At 44.1% G+C, this 23,699-nt stretch overlaps 1 protein-coding gene across 1 annotated transcript in view; it reads right to left on the reverse strand.

Moving 5' to 3' along the window:
* The window catches only part of PREP (prolyl endopeptidase), a 307,703-nt gene that overhangs the window by 223,688 nt on the left and 60,316 nt on the right, over positions 1 to 23,699 (reverse strand). Inside the window, exon 7 of the mRNA XM_030199170.1 lies at positions 13,932 to 14,034. Coding sequence (XP_030055030.1) covers positions 13,932 to 14,034 — 103 coding nt within the window. The remainder of the gene's footprint in view (positions 1 to 13,931; positions 14,035 to 23,699) is intronic.

Raw genomic sequence — 23,699 nt, forward strand, 5'->3', positions numbered from 1 at the left:
CGCCTCCTAACCACCAGCCCCGCCTCCCAACCACCGGCTCTGGCATAGACCGTATAAGTCTGCCCAGCACTATCCCCGCCTCCCAACCACCAGCCCCGCCTCCCAACCACCGGCTCTAGCACAGACCGTATAAGTCTGCCCAGCACTATCCCCGCCTCCCAACCACCGGCTCTGGCACAGACCGTATAAGTCTGCCCAGCACTATCCCCGCCTCCCAACCACCGGCTCTGGCATAGACCGTATAAGTCTGCCCAGCACTATCCCTGCCTCCCGATCTTGACTAAGCTCCTGAGGATCCATTCCTTCAGGGTATTATTTCTCTATGAACTGTATGTTTGTTTGTAATTTGCTTTGACCAGTGGAACTGCTAAAGCAAAAAAATAAATAAGGCAGAAAAAAAAAACAGTTAAAATGTCAAAAATTAGGGACCAGGACAGACACAGGTTGCACATACTGCAACAGGACACGTTTATCCACTCCTAATCTAGCTGAGAACATATCTGACCTCATGTGCACCTTTCTTTAAACGAGACATCTGATTTTCTAACTCCTCTTACTCTATTTCCTATCTATATGTTCCATCTTTGCTTATACTCTATAGTATCAATTAAAATGTTCTATTACGTATTGTGTTGACATTGTAAGTAGTATTCTATGCCATACTTTGTGTTATTTGAATATTTTTACTGCTGTAATTGTCTATTGCTCACGTTTGATTTATTCTTACTGAACGCCACCTTGAGTGATTTCCTTCGAAAAGGCGGTAAATAAATCAATAAATATGCTGATATTAATGGACTAATACTATGATTTCTTCTTGTCACAGAAACGTCAATATAAGGTAACAATTTCATAACCACTGGTTTATCATCTTGCAGGTAGAAAGCAACAAACTGCTGCTACATGAATTTCTGAAAACACCTGATGCTGGAAAGGATCAAGACTTGCCCAAACTCATCTTTTTTCTGTCAGTAAAATAATGTCGTGCACGAATTTACTGAGAAAAAGTTTACCACGGGGTTCAACTGTGTGATTCTTAGATTTGAAGTTCACACACAATCATATCGTTATTCCATGCAGAGGAGGAAGTGTGGTGCAAGGATACGCTAATCAGCACTGTATCCTAAATGAAACACAATAATCCTGGTACTTCACAACTACAGATTAGTGAATTATATGCTAAATTAGGTTTTGCACTGCAACGCTGGGAATATTGTACATTCCTGACCACAGTAATGCTAAAACTGTAGGGCCCCAAGTCAGGCCCATATGGTAATGTAGGAAAAATAAGACCCCCACCCCCCGACCCCTTGATCTATTTCAAAAGAGCATCTCCACACATGCTTGATGTGTGGAGCCTAGTGGTTAATGCAGCGGACTTTGATCCTGGGGAACTGTGTTCAATTCCCACTGCAGCTCCTTCTGACTCTGGGCAAGTCACTTAACCCTCCGTTGCCCCTGGTACAAAATAAGTACCTGAATATATGTAAACCGCTTTGAATGTAGTTGCAAAATACCACAGAAAGGCAGTATATCAAGTCCCATTTCCCTTCCCCCCTTACAAAAAATAAGCTAGCAACCCCTCACCCCAATGCTTTTCACAAAAAGGAGTCTCCTCCTTCTTCCCTTTGTATGAAAATTAGCGTTTTCCCATCTTCATCCCTGCATTTAAAGTGAAAAGGGATGTCTGATGGCAATGTTTTGGTGCACCACAAGAAAAATTTTCTTAAAGGGTTTGCCTATCCAATGGCCTATTTATAATTCCGATACTGGGTTATGTTTTGACGAGTTCTGAATTCTTATACATCACTGCAGGCATACAGTGAGAAATACCAAAAATATTTTTCAAAGCTAACGATCCTACAGTTAAATAAAGATGAATTATGTAGAATTGTTTATGCATACACTGATACGCATTCTGTGGAAGAGCACAAGGCATCAGAATAACTAATTAAAAGATGGCTACAAGTTTCCAATTTTAAAACTGTGCATTGTTCGGTTTCATTAATGTTGTTCCAATGCTTGTTTGTTTGGCAATATTTTGGAGTATATTAGCACAAACTTTTATTAGGTATTTGAGATCCTGGTTCTAGCAGTGTATTATTTAATTTATTTTTGTTACATTTCTACCCCACACTTTCCCACTCATGGCAGGCTCAATGCGGCTTACATGGGGCAATGGAGGGTTAAGTGACTTGCCCAGAGTCACACGGAGCTGCCTGTGCCTGAAGTGGGAATCGAACTCAGTCCACCACCCTAACCACTAGGCCACTCCTCCACTCCCTAGTTCCAAAGCTAGGGCATTTTTTATGCAAAGGCAGACAAAAACACAGATTTATGCTGTGCAACTCTAGAAAAAAGCGAAACACAGCAATCAATAATCATGTTTGACTATTCAGCAGCAAAGTTAAGCAAATATGCAATATCACGCTAAATATAGTCACTGCACGTGTTCCCTAATCTGAGTGCTTTTACCTACAGTGTTAAATACTATTCAAATGATTGAAACGGCAGCCCCAATCACTTCAAATCAATATTTGACACCATACCAAAACACTTCTATTCAAGTCTGTTTTCAGAATGTATTCATGACAGATGCACTAAGTAAAATGTGACAGGCTAACAGTCGAACTTAACAGAGCTCTAGGGGTCTCCATCCAGGCTGAAACCATTCGTTTGAGGGCCAAACAGCTCAAAAATCATCCTTGAGCAGATGTTCAGTGTAGAGATACCAACTTCTCCTGACACAGCGGTAGCATATCATGTTGGTTTGGAAGAGACTTACTGAAAAATTTAGGAAACACAGTAACATAGTAGATGACGGCAGAAAAAGACCTGCACGGTCCATCCAGTCTGCCCAACAAGATAAACTCATATGTGCTACTTCTTGTGTTTACCTTACCTTGATTTGTATCTGCCATTTTCAGGGCACAGACCATAGAAGTCTTGCCCAGCACTAGCCACGCCTCCCCCTACTACTACTACTTAGCATTTCTATAGCGCTGCCAGGGTTAAGCAGCGCTGTACAAGTTTAGACATGGGGAAGGACAATCCCTGCTCAAGAGAGCTTACAATCTAACGGTAACAAGCTATGTAGCCAGTGTAGGTATCAGAAAGGGGAAGGTGGTTAGGCAAGGGAGAAGAGATGGGCCTTGAGTAAGGACTTGAAAATGGGCAGGGAGGGCGCACGGCGTATGGGCTCAGGAAGTCTGTTCCAGGCATAAGGTGATGCGAGGCAGAAGGGGCGGAGTCTGGAGTTAGCGGTGGTGGAGAAGGGTACAGATAGGAGTGATTTTTCCTGAGAGCGGAGGTTACGGGTGGGAACATACGGGGAGAGGAGGGTAGAGAGGTAATGGGGGGCTGCAGATTGAGTGCACTTGAAGGTCAATAGGAGAAGCTTGAACTGTATACGGTAGCGGATCGGGAGCCAGTGAAGCGACTTGAGGAGAGGGGTGATATGAGAGTATCGGTTCACGCGGTAGATAAGACGTGCGGCGGAAGTTTGGACAGATTGAAGGGGGGATAGGTGGCTAAGCGGGAGGCCAGCGAGGAGAAGGTTGCAATAGTCAAGACGAGAGGTAACGAGCGAGTGGATGAGGGTTCGGGTGGTCTGTTCAGAGAGGAATGGGTGAATTTTGCTAATATTATAGAGGAAGAAGCGACAGGTCTTAGCTGTCCGCTGGATATGGGCAGAGAAGGAGAGGGAGGAGTCGAAAATGACTCCGAGTTTGCGGGCTGAAGAGACGGGGAGGATGAGGGTTTTGTCAACAGAGACGGAAAGTGGGGGAAGAGGAGAAGAGGGTTTGGGTGGAAAGACAAGGAGTTCAGTCTTTGCCATGTTCAGTTTCAGATGCCAGTTGGACATCCAGGCAGCGATGTCTGAAAGGCAGGCCGAAACTTTGGTCTGGGTTTCGTCTGTGATGTCAGGAGTGGAGAGGTAAAGCTGGGTGTCATCAGCATAGAGATGGTACTGGAATCCATGTGATGAGATCAACGAGCCCAGGGAAGAGGTGTATATTGAGAAAAGAAGCGGTCCAAGGACAGCTTGAAGAATGGTGTAGAACTTGGCAGCTAAGATTCAATGCTACAAAAATATGTACATTTGGGCTACAAAAACCCATGAGAGTGGTACAGTTTAAGGGGTGAAGTACTTCTGTGCATGAAAGAGGAGCAGGACTTGGGAGTGACCGTATGTCATGATCTTAAGGTAGCAAAACAGGTAGGAAAAAGTGACAACAAAAGTCAGAAGGATCCTTGGTGGCAAAGAGAGAAGAATGGCCAGCAGAAAAATAAGGAGATAATGCCTCTGTATGAGACCTCATTTAGAGTATCAAACATATAAATGGCAAGTGACCGACTCACCTGCAAATGCGCAGTAGAGACTTCCCTCTCTGTCCCGCCCTCGCGTCAAGACGTGATGACGTCAGAGGGCGGAACAGAGAGGGAAACGGAGTCGGACCGTCGGACGCTGACACCTGGAAACGAACATCGCGCACAACCTCCCCCCCCATCCGTATCGGGCCCCCTGCACTGACCTGACAGCGCCTCTCACTTGGATAAAGTTGAAACCAAAACTGAATCAAATCAAAAGATTTAAAAGGTTTGATGGCCTGATGACACCGTGTCTAATAAAAATAAACAACTTAAGGGGCCTGAATGTCCTCCCGCGGGAGGTGGTGGAGATGAAAACGGTAACGGAATTCAAACATGCGTGGGATAAGCATAAAGGAATCCTGTTCAGAAGGAAGGGATCCTCAGAACCTTAGCTAAAATTGGGTGGCAGAGCCAGTGGTTGGAAGGCGGGGCTAGTGCTGGGCAGACTTCTACGGTCTGTGCCCTGAAAATGGCAGAAACAAATCAAGGTCAGGTATACACAAAAGGTAGCACATAGGAGTTTATCTTCTTGGGGAGACTGGATGGACCGTGCAGGTCTTTTTCTGCCGTCACTTATTATGTTACTACGTTATGTATTTAGTAATTGTTTTCTTCCATTTTATGTCTTAGGAAACAGGACTCTCAATATATACAACATCCCAGTGCTCACAAGGACAGTCTGGCTGAAGTCCAAAACAGAAGGAAAGCCTAAGGATAAGGAGCACAGAGCAGAATTTACTAACCAAAAAGGCAACAGTGCAACTCCGTAGCTTGATGAGGGACTGGAGTGGGTGTTGTGCTCACCAAATTCACAAGTGGAACCCATTTAGCCAAAGTGGCCAAATTACTGCTAGGCAGACTGGATGCACCACAGACGCCATACAACGTGCCCCACTATTTTTCTCCAAACCAGTATCAAGGAAGATCAATCCTGCCACCATCTTGGTTATAACCTCGGCAGGTAGATGATTCCACGAACCTACCTGAATTTAAATTTCTTATGAAAAATGTTAGGTTTTAGTATCTGAACATCCCTTTCTTTTCCATGCTGTCCTTCCATTCTATCCCTGTTGGATTTTTTTGTTATAGACCATGTTCCATTTTGGTAGTCTCTCTCAGCACTACCACTATCCCCTTCCACAATCCCCTATTGTGTACGGGGAAAGTATGCCTAGACATTGTCCCAGGTGTATAGGCTAGTGCATGGAAAAGTGGGGAAAAAATAATTTTTAGTTGACGCACACAAGAAACTATTTAAAATTTGTGCAGCCACAAGTGTGAGGCATATATCTGGTGATCGGAGATAAAACAATAAAAACTTCCCAGGTAGCGCCAGTATTTTCAGAATCCCTTCTGACATAAATTATGGATATTATATGTTTGTGGTCAGGCGGATACATATGGAGGAGAGATTAATTCTAAGAGAACGCTTCTCAAAGAACAAGAAAACTGTGGTTTCCATTCAGCAGTTAAGGGGAAAGAAAAAAAAAATCAGAATTTCTGCAGAAAAAGCATTTTCATTATAAAGTCGTCTGAAAGGGCTAAATTTAAGCCACATCACATGACGATCTGGTACACTGTAGCATCTTCCCCTCGTTAAAGAAATTCAGTGAAGAGAATCAGGAAGACGTGTGGTATAGGGTGCTTACTTTAAGAAGCCTCTCAGACATTAATTTATGCTTCCGTGCTATACAAGAGTAAGGAAACCATCACTATTCTGCCGAGCAATTATAAAACTGACAGCTGTCAGAATAGACACGCAATATTCAGAGCAGCTGCTTGGATAAGTGAATATCTAGGTTGAGTAAAAGATAATACCTGGGCACAAAGTTATGCAAGCTATTAAGCTCTGAAGAAATTCAATGAAGACACATTCATTCTCTGTAAATTAAAAATATATATCTGCTATAATAAACTTTGAAGTAGCAACGGTAGTTACTTACTAAGAAAATGGGAAGTCTGTAGTACTTGAATCTTTTATCAGATCAATGACTACATGGATTTTACCATCAGCTACAGGATGCAGATGGTGTGCACTGATAAAAGACCTAGTTCAGGAAGCAGCAGCGAGACCCTGACTTTGAGATGAGAGTGTGGTGTGTAGGAATATCCAGAGAGAATCCACGTGTGTGGAGAACTCAACAGATCCCATGAGGCGTAAAATGAAAATAAAGAAAGGTGGGAATATAAGCCAGGCTATCCAACATAGTAACATAGTAGATGACAGCAGAAAAAGACCTACACGGTCCATCCAGTCTGCCCAAGATAAACTCATATGTGTATACCTTACCTTGATTTGTACCTGTCTTTTTCAGGGCACAGACCGTATAAGTCTGCCCTTGATTTGTACCTTACCTTGATTTGTACCTGTTTTATTTCAGGGCACAGACCGTATAAGTCTGCCCAGCAGTATTCCCCGCCTCCCAACCACCAGTCCCGTCTCCCATCACCGGCTCTGGCACAGACCGTATAAGTCTGTCCTCCACTATCCTCGCCTCCCAACCACCAACCCCTCTTCCCCCCCCCCCCCCCCCCGCCACCCAATTTCAGCTAAGCTTCTGTGGATCCATTCCTTCTGCACAGGATTCCTTTATGCCTATCCCACGCATGTTTGAATTCCGTTACCGTTTTCATCTCCACCACCTCCCGCGGGAGGGCATTCCAAGCGTCCACCACCCTCTCCGTGAAAAAATACTTCCTGACATCTTTCCTGAGTCTGCCCCCCTTCAGTCTCATTTCATGTCCTCTCGTTCTACCGCCTTCCCATCTCCGGAAAAGACTGAAACCAAGTTAAAATTAAAATGTATAACGTTTAATAGTTTTGAAACAAATAATAATAATAAATCAATTGTACATAGAAAATGACTCAGATGACTCGACACAACGTTGTGTTTCGGCCAGATGGCCTACATCAGGAGTCTCAGTACTCGACAAAAAATAGCCAATTAAAAGATCCGCAGGCAGGATCTTAAAAATGGTCTTGAAAAAGACCGTTCACTGAGTAATCCGTCTGCCGCTGCGCACTGCATCAACGATAGGAATATGACTGACCTCAGCAGTATTTATTTGGAAAACATCACTCTTCAGCCCACCTCAGACTGCTGGTCATTAAGAACCAGGCAGCTGGCCACAGGTACATGCCCACAGGGGAACACCCCTTTGGTGCTCTGGAAGTGACCACGAGGACCTCTGAGGCTGGCTAGAATGGGAAAGAAAAGCCCAAGAATAAATGTATCAAAACTGACTTCTAGTGTGGCAAGCCACACGAGGTCGATATGGGTAAAATTGATCCATACGCCTTCCCGAAAAGCTCGTCCCAGGATGATAGGATTGAGGGTTCATCTGAATTGATCTTGATCCTCAGTAGTGGAGTTTTACATAGTAACATAGTAGATGACGGCAGAAAAAGACCCGCACGGTCCATCCAGTCTGCCCAACAAGATAACTCATATTTGCTGCTTTTTGTGTATACCCTACTTTGATTTGTACCCAGCACTATCCCCGCCTCCCAACCACCAGCCCCGCCTCCCAACCACCGGCTCTGGCACAGACCGTATAAGTCTGCCCAGCACTATCCCTGCCTCCCACCACCGGCTCTGGCACAGACCATATAAGTCTGCCCAGCACTATCCCTGCCTCCCAACCACCAGCTCTGGCACAGACTGTACAAGTCTATCCAGCACTATCCCTGGATTGGCCGCTGTCAGAGACAAGATGCTGGGCTTGATGGACCCTTGGTCTTTTCCCAGTATGGCGGTACTTATGTACTATGACACAGTGGACAAAATAAAAGGGAACGTGCACAAGATGGTCATACAGCATGGAAGGGACGAGGCTTTTTGGCTGATAAGATAGAGGATCAAGTCTTACTGCTTACAACTGCTTTTTTTTTTTTTTTTAACAGGAGCTCTTTTCTATCTTTTAAATATATATTTTTGTCTTATTTTGATTGTAAACCATTTAGCCTCCCTGTTAGAAAAAGCAGTATACGTTTTTATTAAATATTATTAAATATTAGGAGTGGAGGAGTGAGTGGCCTAGCGGTTAGAGCACCGGTCTTGCAGTCCAGAGGTGGCCGGTTCAAATCCCACTGCTGCTCCTTGTGACCTTGGGCAAGTTACTTAACCCTCCATTGCCTCAGGTACAACCCTCCTGGGACAGAGAAATATCCAGTGTACCTGAATGTAACTCACCTTGAGCTTCTACTGAAAAAGGTGTGAGCAAAATCCAAAAATAAATAAATACAAATTATTGGCACTAATTAGATTTAATTGGGTATGTGCGTAAAAGTTAGGCGCATGATCTAAAATAAATAAACATTCAAATTGGTATAGCAGATCTAACTTGAGAGTGGTTGACCTTCCAGAAGAAGTAGAACAAGGTAATGTAGTACAATACACTAGGAATGTTCTCAAAAAATGTTTACCTAACTTACCTGCCCATCTGGGCTATGAAATACAGCATGTGCACAACAAGCTCGGACCCTAGCTGGGCGCAGGAATGCCAACAAGAGTCTTTGTGGCTAAGTTGCTACGCTTCCCAGAAATGGATTATGTGCTATCCTTGACAAGGCAACAAAAGTCTTGTCAATACAAGAATGCAACAGCCAGGAGTTTTCTGGACTTAAGTTCAGAGACAGTGTGTAAGAGGAAAGAGTTACAGCAAAGGTATTTCAAGCAGGTATTTCACTGGCATCCTGCCAAATTAGGGGCCATTTTACAAAGGCACTCTAGCATTTTTAGCTTGTCCTAAACGCTAAAGACGCCCACTACGGGCAACTCTAGTGTTTAGCATGCGCTAATCATTAGCGAGTGCTAAAAACGCTAGCGCAGCTTTGTAAAAAAGACCCCCTCAGTGATAACTCTGGATGTAAAAGGAGATTTTTTTTTTTCAGTCAGAGGGGGAGTTTCAGGCTTTCATAAAAATCACTGGACTGTTTTCGAAAACAAGGATGGAGCTGATCTGGTCTCAGAAACGTGTGCTCCTAAGAGTGGAATTAAGAAGAGGGTGAGGATCTGTGAACCATCCTGAACAGCAGCAGAACCTCTCTGCTTGGGACTAAAGACATGCAGGATACACATACAACCTCCACGCTTGGGAGAAGACCTGCTGTGGAGGCTGGAAAGTGACACTGTTGAGATCTCCACTCGAGGGTGAAGGATGTTTCCTCGCCTGACGGATAGCGACAGCCGAGAGCAGTGTTGCATCACAGCAGGTAGATATTTTCAACACTGAAGAACTGGTGTTATTACAGTTTGCTGATTAGAGTCACTCAAAGTACGTGTTAATGCAAGTGACACTGCTGGATGAACAGGAGCCAAGTACAACTAATATGTTTGACATAAAAAAAAAAAACACCAATGTAAAATCTGCACCTTGGTTCATAAAGTCATTCATGGAGAGGCCCCTCACATAACGTAGTAACATAGTAAATGACAGCAGAAAAAGACCTGCACGGTCCATTCAGTCTGCCCAACAAGATAAACTCATATGTGTTACTTTTTGTGTATACCCTACCTTGATTTGTACCCGTCTTCTTCAGAGCACAGACCGTATAAGTCTGCGCAACACTATCCCCGCCTCCCACCACCGGCTCTGGCACAGACCGTATAAGTTTGCCCAGCACTATCCCCGCCTCCCAACCACCAGCCCCGCCTCCCAGCACCAGCTCTGGTATAGACCGTATAAGTCTGCCCAGCATTATCCCCGCCTTCCAACCACCGGCTCTGCCACCCAATCTCAGCTAAGCTCCTGAGGATCCATTCCTTCTGAACAGGATTCCTTTATGTTTATCCCACACGTGTTTGAATTCTGTTACCGTTTTCATTTCCACCACCTCCCGCGGGAGGGCATTCCAAGCATCCACCACTCTCTCCGTGAAGAAATACTTCCTGACATTTTTCTTGAGTCTGCTCCCCTTCAATCTCATTTCATGTCCTCTCGTTCTACCGCCTCCCCCTCTCCGGAAAAAGTTCGTTTGCGGATTAATACCTTTCAAATATTTGAACGTCTGTATCATATCACCCCTGTTCCTCCTTTCCTCCAGGGTATACATGTTCAGGTCAACAAGTCTCTCCTCGTACGTCTTGGAACACAAATCCCATACCATTCTCCTAGCTTTTCTTTGCACCGCTTCCATTTTTTTAACATCCTCAGCAAGATAAGGCCTCCAAAACTGAACACAATACTCCAGGTGGGGCCTCACCAACGTCTTATACAGGGGCATCAACACCTCCTTTCTTCTGCTGGTCAGATCTAGTAGATTTACCAGCAAGAAACACAAAAGGTTCATCACGCACTTTCTTAAACCTCCACTATCCCAACTGCAGAGGACTTAAATATAAAGCAACACATGCATCTAGCTTCTCTTACATCTGCATGCAAATATGGAACGCATTACCGAATGCTATAAAAACAACGCATGATCCGACAGCCTTCCGGAGGCTGTTGAAGACTAACCTGTTTAAAGAGACTTATGAAATGAACCCTTCATAAAAGACAACTTCAAACTACAGCAGAATAAACCAATACTGAACTCTTATTACTAGCTTTTTTTTTTTTGTTGTTGTTACATTTGTACCCTGCGCTTTCCCACTCATGGCAGGCTCAATGCGGCTTACATGGGGCAATGGAGGGTTAAGTGACTTGCCCAGAGTCACAAGGAGCTGCCTGTGCCTGAAGTGGGAATTGAACTCAGTTCCTCAGTTCCCCAGGACCAAAGTCCACCACCCTAACCACTAGGCTACTCCTCCACTGTTGCTACTATTTGAGATTCTACATGGAATGTTGCTATTCCACTAGCAGTCGGCCCTTGCAGATCACCAATGTGGCCGCTCAGGCTTCTGCTTCTGTGAGTCTGACGTCCTGCACGTACGTGCAGGACGTCAGACTCACAGAAACAGAAGCCTGCGCAGCCTTCTACATGGAATGTTGGTAGTGGAATAGCAACATTCCATGTAGAATCTCCAATAGTAGCAACAGAACCTCAAATAGTAGCAACATTCCCTGTAGAATCTCCAATAGTATCTATTTTATTTTTGTTACATTTGTACCCTGCGCTTTCCCACTCATGGCAGGCTCAATGCAGCTTACATGGGGCAATGGAGGGTTAAGTGACTTGCCCAGAGTCACAAGGAGCTGCCTGTGCCTGAAGTGGGAATCCAACTCAGTTCCTCAGGACCAAAGTCCACCACCCTAACCACTAGGCCACTCCTCCACTGTTGCTACTATTTGGGATTCTACATGGAATGTTGCTATTCCACTAGCAACATTCCATGTAGAAGTCGGCCCTTGCAGATCACCTATGTGGCCGCGCAGGCTTCTGCTTCTGTGAGTCTGACGTCCTGCACGTACGTGCAGGACGTCAGACTCACAGAAGCAGAAGCCTGCGCAGCCTACTACATGGAATGTTGCTAGTGGAATAGCAACATTCCATGTAGAATCTCCAATAGTAGCAACATTCCATGTAGAATCTCAAAGAGTAGCAACATTCCACATAGAATCTCCAATAGTAGCAACATTCCATGTAGAATCTCCAATAGTAGCAACATTCCATGTAGAATCTCCAATAGTATCTATTTTATTTGTGTTACATTTGTACCCTGCGCTTTCCCACTCATGGCAGGCTCAATGCGGCTTACATGGGGCAATGGAGGGTTAAGTGACTTGCCCAGTCACAAGGAGCTGCCTGTGGCGTTAATCGAACTCAGTTCCCCAGGACCAAAGTCCACCACCCTGACCACTAGGCCACTCCTCCACATTATTATTATTGTATGTTATAGCTTGCCCTTGATCTCATATGCCTGATATGAATTATTTATTTATTCTCTATTTTTCTGTTATTTTTCTGTACCTTAATTGTATCAATAATCTGAACTTTGCATTCTGCTAATGGCGATCACCATTGCAGCATAATGTAAGCCGCATTGAGCCCGCAAATAGGTGGGAAAATGTGGGATACAAATGCAGCAAATAAATAAACAAACAAAACCTTCAAAAAAAATTATTCTCAAAAATAACTATATTGTGCTCATATCATGTAGGGGCAGTAGCCCAAATATTCGGGTTAAGGTAGACAAACTGCTTCAGTTTTATCACTGCACAAAAACATATAAAGCAACTTAAAACTTTAAAAGGTACTTCAAAAACTGTGAGCAATACCACAGGTTCCCAGAAGAATTTTTTCTTTTTTTTCTTGCTTACAGAAAAAAAAAAGCAGACAAAAAAAATAGTTCTCACTGCATGGCCATTTTTTTTCGGGGGAGGAGGGGGGGGAAGGGGGCTTTTACTGGCTAGGGAAAAAGTGGCCATGGTGTGCGGAAAAAATTGCCCCTAATTTTCCCACAGCTTGGTAAAAGGATCCCATGGTTTGTGCACAAAACTTTTTTTTAAACCTAGTGTACCCACAAAATTACACACTACAACCCAAGCAAACGCGCCAAGCCATCGCAGTGTACTGTGTCAGGGCAGCTGGATCAGCAACAACTTTTTATGACAAAGGTTAAATATTATATGAAATAAGGTACACATCAATCAAAATAAAAAGATATACAAATTTGAAATAAACCACAATATATATATATATATATATATATATATATATATATATATACACACAGTGGTGTGCTGGAGCAGGCTCTCACAGGCTTGCAAGAGCCGGTTGTTAAGTTTTTAAGAATTTTGGGAGCCAGTTGTTAAAGTAGGGCCCTCCATGGCTATTTTAACAACTGGCTCCCAAAATGTGGGCTTGGGCCCCCTGCTGAATTCTCTTTTACTTTGCTGGTGGGGATGCTGAGCCCTGCCAGCCAAGTAAATAGACTACTGCTGCTCCCCGCTCCTTGTTTCCAGCTCTGGGCAGCAGGCTGGGACTTCTCGAGCATGTGAGAGAAGTTCCAGCATGCTGCTCAGAGCAAGACGTTGGGAGTGGTGGCAGTCCATTTATTGGCTGCCAGCAAAGGTATGCCTTGCGTGCCCGCATGAAGGGAGGGAGGAGAGAGAGACAAGTGTTGCTCCCCCCCCCCCCCCGGCCACCCGTGGCCCTTCCAAATGCAGAGCTGGCTACGTCCAGAGAAAGAGCCTGTTGTTAAAAATTTACCAGCACACCCCTGTATAATATATATATATATATTTGTGTAAAATAAATATTAACCATCCCAATTTCACACAACACACACCTCTTATCTAGAGAAATATTTTATGGGTGCTCAATTCACACTTCAGTCACTTAAAGACTAGCTGAGTCGAGAACTATCATTGCACCACTTGCGTCTCTATTCACAAGCCATGATGGTGCTCGATTCAACCAGTTTTGGTGAAATGAGTGAACTGAGCCCCCTTAAAATATTTCTCTAGATAAGATGAGAGTGTGTTGTGTGTGACTGAGGTTGTTAACATTTATTTTAAACAAGTATATATATTGTGGTTTAGTTCAATTTTGTATATCTCTTTGTTTTGATTGATACAGTGATTATTCGGTTTCTCCCAGAGTTTAGGATCAAAGGTTAAACACAACCCAACAGTGATCTTTGTATTTTTTGACACTGCTAGGAATAACTTACCAGTAATTCCGTTTGCCTCCTGTAGATCGCAGTACCATAACCTGTTCACTGGATCACACCCTTCCCGTATAGATAACAAAACGTATCTTCCATCATCAGACACCTGTAAGAAAAGAGTACAGATTACCAGGGCATTCTCCAAATAATATGGAAACAGAATAAAATAAAACATGGAAAAGAATTTGACGAAGAAGGGCTACTACTACTATTTAGCATTTCTATAGCGCTACAAGGCATACGTAGCGCTGCACAAACATAGAAGAAAGACAGTCCCTGCTCAAAGAGCTATGTAATAAAAGTGAGCCAAGTATAGGACAATCAAGCCATTGTGACATCACTGATGAGGTTGGCTCTTATTGGTGGCCTGAGGCATTATGACATCACAATATTAGCTCTGGTTACAAGAGACTACTACTACTACTATTTAGCATTTCTATAGCGCTACAAGGCATACGTAGCGCTGCACAAACATAGAAGAAAGACAGTCCCTGCTCAAAGAGCTTACAATCTAATAGACAAAAATAAAGCAAGCAAATCAATTAATGTGTAGAGGAAAGAGGAGAGGAGGGTAGGTGGAGGCGAGTGGATACAAGTGGTTACAAGTCAAAAGCAATGTTAAAGAGGTGGGCTTTCAATCTAGATTTAAAGATGGTCAAGGATGGGGCAAGACGTAGGGGCTCAGGAAGTCTATTCCAGGCATAGGGCGCAGCAAGACAGAAGGAGCGAAGTCTGGCGTTGGCAGTAGCGGAGAAGGGAACAGATAAGAAGGATTTATCCAGGGAACGGAGTGCACGGGAAGGGGTGTAGGGAAGGATGAGTGTGGAGAGATACTGGGGAGCAGCAGAGTGAGTACATTTATAGGTTAGTAGAAGTTTGAACAGGATGCGAAAACGGATAGTGAGCCAGTGAAGCGACTTGAGGAGAGGGGTAGTATGAGTAAAGCGACCCTGGTGGGCTACCATTGAAAGCTAATCGAAAAATGTATTTAGTCCAATAAAAAAAAGATATCATCTTATTTTCTTTTCCATGTTTTATTTTATTCTATTGATTACCTTTAAAAGTGGACTAACACGGTTACCACATCTCTCTATGCCAAATAAAATTAATTTGCTTTTTTTTTTTTTTTTTAATATAATCTCATCTAAACAGGACACCAAGTCCCCTTACAATTTAATGCTTCAGGTAGATGTCCTAGCAGCATTCTACTGTCAACCCACGTGCATTTCTATTCCAAATGCCACGAGTCCTCGTAACCCTGGCAGCGCTATAGAAATGCTAAGTAGTAGTAGTAGTAGGTTCCAAAATAACATGGCAATTTTAATTACAATAAAAGAATAACACATACAATCAAACAAAATAGCCTGAGGATTATAAACAGCAGTCAAATTGATACCACCGTGAACAAACAGCAAGGGCTGTTCAGCTTGGAGAAAAGACAACTGAAGTGGGGTGGCACAATTTCCCTATGAGGAAAGGCTAAGCGGCAAGGGCTCTTCATCTTGAAGAAAAAAATGGTTGAGGGGAGATATGATAGAGGTCTATAAAATAATGAGTGGAGTGGAACAGCAGATGTGAATTACTTATTTTCTCTTTCCAAAAGTACTAGGGAGGCACGCATTGAAGCAACAAGTAGTAAATTTAAAACAAAATCGGAGAAAATATTTCTTCACTCAGTGTTGAATTAAACTCAAATTCGTTACCAGAGAATGTAGTAAAAGCAGTTAGCTTAGCAGGGTTTAAAAAAAAAAAAGGTTTGGATAGCTTCCTAAAAGAAAAGCCCATAAGCCATTATTAAGACTGACTTGGAGAAAAAGACTTGCTTATTTCTAGGATAAGCAGTAAAAAATGTATTGTACTGTTTTGGGATCTTGCCAGGTACTTGTAATCTGGACTGGTCATTGCTAGAAACAGGTCTTGGTGAAACTAACAAGACCCTGCCCTCAAGCCGGCATCCCTTGTTATTTAGCCCAACACTCCTCACCCCAATGGCATCCACCCGTCAGTCATGGTATTTTCTAAACTCTCCCAACATTAGCAGCAGCTCTTATCAAACACTCCTCCTCCTTATGAGGTTTGCCACCCCTACCAGCCAATAACCACTCCCCAGTCCTCACCAGTTTTTTTAGTAATTCCCTTCCCAGTTCTCCAGGGGATTGCACAAATATACTATGGCATATATATTGTTCACATAAAATCTCTCCATATAAAAGGCAACCCCAACGTTCTGAAGCCTCCACGGAAGTTGAGGCGCCCAAGATATCCGGTGTGCCCTGGAGTGTCTGCACCGCCCTCGCGTCAAAACGTCATGACGTCGAGGGCGGAGCTATAGCACTCGAGGCCCGAAACCGAAACGCCACATGCACGGCCACGGAGGCGCAGCAAACAAACAAAAAAAAAACCCTACCCACATACAGCGACGCGAACACCGAACAAGGCAAGTAGCTCGGAGGGAGGGGGCCCCTTGCTAGCACCCATTTCATTGCCCTCAGAAACGGGCATTTATTCCTAGTATATATATAAAATAAAAATGAACAAATCATCCCCCAATCCACCCAAACACACCTAAAACACTTCTCAAACAACCTACTCAACATCCACCCATCTCAATCCTCTTCTACCTCAGCTTATGATCAACTGTATTTAAATCATGTACTGACTTTATCATAACCTTACTCTGTAAGCCACATTGAGCCTGCAAAAAGGTGGAATAATGTGGGGTACAAATGCGATAAATAAATAAACAAACATTAATAACCACATTAACAAAAGGATCTATTATTAGTAAATATATTGTTAAATAAAAGTATGTATACTCTATGCCATTTGCACCCACAGTAAACGGTTTGTGTCACTTCTTCCATTATGCCACTTCTGTTTGACATCTGATTGACCCCTACTGGGCTGCTCTCTGCTCTTCACATGATATGATTAGACATTTTTATTTTGGGTTTTTTTTTTAGACTTATTATGGTGTGCAAACAGCATTTTGATAAATATGTGCAGTTAACTGAGGTCTTCCCCTCCTTAATTTCATAATTAATTGGGGGTCTGTCCTAACTGTACTTTGGTATATCTTCAGTGGAATATCCGATACGTATTTTTTGTTCACAGAGGTGCGATGCTCCACAGGTTTACTTTTTTAAGGCTTTTCCAGAAATGTTCTACTCTTGATAGAAGTATTTTCTCATGTTTCCACCAAAACTGCCGAGCTACAGCTTTGTGTGTAGAGAGAGTGGGAAGTGGACCAATGAGTCCAGGGAGACGGGATACAAGATTTCTAACTACTCCCTGGAGTCATTGGTCCACTTCCCACTCTAGCTACAGCTTTTACATTATGATCCCTTGCCTTTGATAAATATTTCCCTGTGGAAAATTTCACCTTCCAATACTTTTGTGATATTGGCTAGACACACTAATCAATTATTAGAGCCCCCTTCCCTTACCGATTCCCTTAGCGAATCGGTAAGGAACGGGCATGCATCAAGGGAAAGGAATGCAAATGAGCTGCTCGTTGTAGCTCACTTGCATTCTCTATTCCGTCGTTAAACAGTCGGCCAGTCGAGCATGCGCAGAGCAGCCAAGCGTTATGCTGGCTGCTCTGCGCATGCCAGGGACGTCCTTTATGGACGTCCTTCACTATAAAAAAAACTCCCTCTAAAAAGACGTTCTTTTTACAGGCTACAAGCTAATGTACAGTTCAGAGGCAAGAGAATAAAAAGTAACCTGACGATACGGAGGAGCCTTCCAGCCCAGAAAAGCTGCTTTTTATTTTCTTTCAGCCTGGCACAAACGCAAGCGACGCTTAAGCAGTTTTCAGCTTGCGCCCCCAGGATCGGGACGTGAGAGGACACAAATCAAAACTTTTTGGACGTCCCTCCCTCCAGGTCTCTCTCAGCCAATCACAGCGCGTTTAGCTGATACTGGTAACAGCTAAACGCGCTGGGACTGGCTGAGAGAGACCTGTAGCTGATCAGTTATGCTATTATTCATTTATTGCATTTGTATCCCACATTACTTGTTCTGGAATGCTGTATTTTGTTATGCTGTTTTGATAAATGTTCAATAAAGACTTCATACAACTTAAAAAAGTGGAAAAAAAAATCCAAGTTCTCGTCCTTTTTTTTTTTTAAAGAAAACTATTAGTGGGATTTGAACTCGCCACCTCTGGATTACAAGACTGGTGCTCTAACCACTCTACCACAACTCTACTTACTTGGATGTCCCTCCCTTACTTCCAGGTCTCTCAGCTGAGTGAAGCACGGCCAAAAAGGACGTTTTTATTATTGCGGGGGGGGGGGGGGGGGGGGGGGGGGCCACCCAAAATGGCCGTTTATTTTTTTTTTTTTTAAGCAAAGCTTTATTTAAAAAAAAAAAAAATCAAACAGGCACCGATGCAGCAGGCTCTTTTTTGGACATCATTCAACCCCGGAATAATAAAAACGTCCTTTCTGGCTGTGCTTCACTCAGCTGAGAGACCTGGAAGTCTCTGAGCCAATCACAGCGTGTTTAGCTCGGCTAGACGCATTGTGATTGGCTCAGGGACTTCAAGGTCTCAGCTGAGTGAAGCACTGCCAAAAAAGATGTTTTTATTATTAAGGGGGCCAAAATGGACGTTTGTTTTGGGATGGGTGCCCATTTTGGCCACCTTCCCCCCTTGCAATAATAAAAACGTCTTTTTTGGCAGTGCTTCACTCAGCTGAGAGACCTGGAAGTCTCTCTCTCTCTCTGAAACCTCTGTATCGGGGTCTCCCTGACCTATTCAGCCTCAGGGCTTTTAGCTCCAGCCTGATCTGAGCCCCACCCTTCTGACTCAGCATAAGCATCAGAAGACTAGCGCCACCTACTGAAAGGTGGTAAACTGCACCAATGAGGGAAACCCTGCCTTGTACCACCCACTCCCTCAAACTCTCTTGAAAAGATACTGAAGCAATTCACCAGATCAAGAAAGAATAGAGTTCAACAAGTATTCCAAAAGGTCTAGAAATCTGGCTATGTAGCGCCCGCCTGCCTGGCTTTCATCTCTGTAGTGGTTCCTACTGGGGACACCTTTGCCTCTCTAACTGACCTTGGACCTCCTGATTCCTCTGCTGCTGGATCCCATAGCGCCTAAAGAAGCTCCAAGTTAAGGCAAGAAGTGTGAGGTTCTGCCAGCAGTCTGGGGGGTTGCCTTGTTTCTAAGAGAACTTCATGATAAAACTAGTAAATAAGGCCCGTTTCTGCCGCTGATGAAACGGGCCCTAGCCGGCACCGGACTCCCTTCCCCTCCCCTTACGCTTGTCTCCCTGGTGGTCTAGAGGTACCTGTTCGGTTGGGGCAGGAAAGAAAGAGCCCCCCTCTTTCCTGGCCGTAGCGGTGCTGCTAGATTCCTTGCTGCATCGTGTGGGAGTCCGGCTCTCGGCATTTCAAAATGGTTGCAGAGAGTTGAGGTTTCGCGAGGCAGCTTCAACTCTCGGCGGCCATTTTGATTCGCCGAGAGCCGGACTCAGACACGATGCAGCCGGGCAGCTAGCAGCAGCGCTCCGGGGAGGAAAGCGGGGGTTCCTTCGTTCCTGCCCGAGCGAACAGGTACCGCTAGACCACCAGGGATAGTGGCATAAGGGGATAGGAGGTGACAGGGGGGAGGTAAGGTGATGAGGAGAAGAGTGTGGTACCGGGGGCGGGCCGGTACCTTGAAAGGGGTGGGGCGATGTGGTGAAAGGGGCCGGGGTGATGGCACGTCGTCGTTTGTGGCTGGGATTTGTTTGAAGGGGAGGAGTAGGGAAACTTACTGCTCCCCGTGCGTTGATTTGCCTTGTTTTCGTGTTCCACCCTTGACGTCATCACGTGTGACGTGAGGGCGGGGCATGCAGACATGGTGAGTGTTGTGGCTTCACCACCATGAAGTTACGAACCGGTGTCCCGCCACCATCTTTGCCTCTCTGTCATACACACTCTCCCCTTCCCTATCTGTTATATTTCCCAGCTCTCCCGTAGCCTTCTACCCCCGTTTCACTAGTTTGACGTCAGTGTCCTCAGAACGTTGAGGGTGCGTTTTATTATAGTAGATAAACTTCCATCTTCCCATCAGCAGCTGACAGCACGGTTCTCTTGGCCGATTTTTCTTTTTTAGTTTCCATCTTATTTGATATCATTTCCTGTCATGATAGATTCTGTACACATACTCAGACCTCATCCGCTTCCTTCACCAGAACTTGGTCCACTTCTGCTCTTGCCAGAGCCTACCAATATCTTGTTGTGACCCTGCTATTGTTATAGTCTGGTCTTCAAAGTGGCTCTCCTGTTATGATCTATTCAGTTGTATTTGTCTTCATGTCTACATTTACACTGTGTCCAGTATTGCTGCCATTGTACAGTTAGCATCTGGTAGTCATGACAGTCTGAGGGCTCAACTCAAGGTAGCTTCTTCAGATAAAGTCACCTCCTCCTCATTCTGGTGCCAGAAGTGCCCCATCCTATGGATCTTCTTGCCTTATGTTTATACTAGTAAAAAAGGCCCGTTTCCGAAACCAATGAAACGGGCGCTAGCATGTGTTTTTTTTGTGTTTTGTGTGTGTGTGTGTGTGTGTGTGTGAGGGTGCGGTGTGTGTGTGCAGGTTGTTGATGATGGAGGTGGTGCGTCGGTGTGCAGTTGTTTCGTTAGTTTGGCAGCCAGTCTCCAGCGATTCCTAGGCAGGGAAGGAGTACTCCTCCCCTTTTCTTGGTCGCTGTTTGCTGCTGGCTGGGTCGCGGGTAATCCTTCCAGCTGGGCCGCAGCTTGTCCTGTTCGCCCACGTCCCAGATGGTGACGGGCACGTTGTTTTCCGGCTCCTCTGACTCCATGTCAAGCGATCCCAAATATAGTCTGTGCTATAGGCCCTCTGGCACTCTTCAGTACTGGCATTAGGCATTTAAAAATTTCTCCCCCCCCCCCCCCCCCCCCCCCCGGTCTATTTTTGCACATACCCACAGCAGGAATAGTCTTCTCTCGTTCCAGCAGTGGTTCTGTGCTCTCCGTGCTGCACAGATAATGAGCCATTCTGCTGGGGAATGCTCCTCCCTTATTGTCACGTAGTTTCCTCTGATTGGTCCGTCTTACGTTGCCTAGTGTTGCCTGGGAACGGTGTTGTGATGGTCCTTTGTGTTTCAGAATGTTGAGGGTGTTTTTTCTGATTGGTCCGTCATGTGAGGGCGGGGCAGAGAGACATGGTCAGTGTTGAGGCTTCACCACCATGAATCCATGAACCCTTCAGTGACTGACTGAGTGACTTCAGAACGTTGTCTTCAGAACGTTGAGGGTGAGTTTTATTATAGTAGATTTGATAAACCGCATCTTTCGAAGCATGAATCGAGATGGTTTACACACTTGCACTGTCCCTGATGGGCTCTGTTAATATATGGCCTGGTTTTAGATCTACCACTGGAATTGTGATGGACAAAGCCACAGAGCCAAAAACATCTGAAAAAGTACTGATTAGGCCAAACAAGTAACAAATGAATTAATATTTGAGAATCTGCAGAAAGCAGGTCTGAACAATGAGTCTTAACACAAACAGGTACAATATTCAAATAAATTATAGCACCGGTAATGAAAGAATGATGGATAAAATGGAAAAAAATGTGGCTCTCAAAATGGGGCTTATTTTTGTATACTAATGTATAAAATGATACAGAGATCAGAAGATGTGATGAGAGGTGTTGCAAAAGCATGTGAAACTGGTATCTCAACAGAAAAAAGTGTTAGTAACCGCAAAAACAGTTTGTTCTAAAAACATGTTGACATAACCGGAAAATGTGGCAACTTGTTGAAATAGATGGAACGGAAGGAGCTGGGTACAAATGCACAGATGGCAGGACGTGAAAGTATAACCGCAGAAATTGAGAAATAACTGAAAAAAATTGTACCTCACCATAGACTTCTATGGAGAGGTAAGGGTATAAAAGAAGAGAGATTTTGGCTTAATTTGAGGAGTCGTCGTCCGCACCTCTCAGACGGCAGAACGCTGTGCTATTGAACCCAGAATCTGTCCGATGTCTGTACTGAATTGAAACTTTGGTAAGAATAAATATCTTTCTATCTGAAATCTATTTCTGTCTTTATTTTCAAGTATTCCTTATTTTACTAACTAAACAAAACTAAACGCACACCAGACACTCATTTGGTGCATAAAATACTGATAGATTCTAACAGACTATATGTGGGAACATAAATGGCCCAGAATATACCTAGATCCAGAAAGACAGAAAGCAGTAGTTATGGGAATTAGTTTCGAATTGCGGCTGTTGATGCCTGCCCAGACCAGACCCCCATGGGACTGGGTGACAGTGGAAGTAAGAAAAACAATTCAGAATCTTCTGGATGAACTTAATACTTTCAATCCTCCATATGGAATAGCTCAAGGAGGACGAAAACGAGGTCAAATAAAAGAGTAGCAAAACAGCTCACAATCTGGCTTTTGGCCAGTTCCTCATTCCAAGGCCCCTCTTATGTCCTGCAGGACATCAGACTCACAGAAGCAGAAGCCTGCGCGGCCACATTGGTGATCTGCAAGGGCCGACTTCTACATGGAATGTTGCTAGTGGAGGAGTAGCCTAGTGGTTAGTGCAGCGGACTTTGACCCTGGGGAACTGAGTTCGATTCCCACTGCAGCTCCTTGTGACTCTGGGCAAGTCACTTAACCCTCCATTGCCCCAGGTACAAAGAAGTACCTGTATATAATATGTAAGCCGCATTGAACCTGCTATGAGTGGGAAAGCGTGGGGTACAAATGTAAGAAAAAAAAAATAAAATAACTATTCGGGTACTTGCACTGTCCCTGATGGGCTCACAATCTGGCTTTTGGCCAGTTCCTCATTCCAAGGTCCCTCTTACTAAAAAGGATCAAGACAAGAAGTGGTCCTGAATCCTCACTAGCTCACTTATTCATGATATCCCCTTCGACTTCTTACCTGTGCTAAATAAAACACATATTTGTAAGGTACATAGGTGGTCTAATCAGTTCACTCATATTGCCTTTTCCATTTCCATATTTGAATGCAAGGCCACAGTGTTATTTAATATATTTTTCAAACATGTTAAAAAGGTTAGTACACAGTTTACTCCCCTTTCCCCCTCCAAAAAAAATAATAAAAAAAAGAACACGTGTTAAAGGGGTAGAGCATATACCTATATTAAACTAGTAAGTGTTTTAAGATACAAGGTTGTCAAGCAACTAAGACCTTTCTCCTCATAAGTTAAATAGTAGTACATTTAACCCTTTCAATCTCATTATACAAAATATCAGAGGGCATTATTTTTTTTGTTCATTATACATTTAAGTTCTACAAACTCAAAGTTCAACAAACTCAATACCCACCTCTTTACCACTGCTTTTGACTCCTAACTCACTTGCCCTGTCCTTTATCCTCACCTCTTTATTCCCTTACCCTTAACTGTTCTGTCTGTACTCCCTTACCCTTGTTATGTCTGTTTACCTGTCTTATCTAGATTGTAAGCTCTTTGAGCAGGGACTGTCTTTTGTGTATGCCTTGTAGCGCTATAGAAGTGATAAGTAGTAGTAGTAGTAGTAGTAATGTAGAAGCCTGCCCTTGCAGATCAGCAATGCGGCTGCGCAGGCTTCTGTTTCTGTGAGTCTGACGTCCTGCACATACGTGCAGGACGTCAGACTCACAGAAACAGAAGCCTGCGCAACCGCATTGCTGATCTGCAAGGGCAGGCCTCTAGATGGAATGTTGCTAGTGGAGGAGTAGCCTAGTGGTTAGTGCAGTGGGACATGGGATGTTGTTGCTATT

The sequence above is a fragment of the Microcaecilia unicolor genome, chromosome 3 (assembly GCF_901765095.1).
Source record: "Microcaecilia unicolor chromosome 3, aMicUni1.1, whole genome shotgun sequence".
NCBI classification, from domain to species: Eukaryota; Metazoa; Chordata; class Amphibia; order Gymnophiona; family Siphonopidae; genus Microcaecilia; species Microcaecilia unicolor.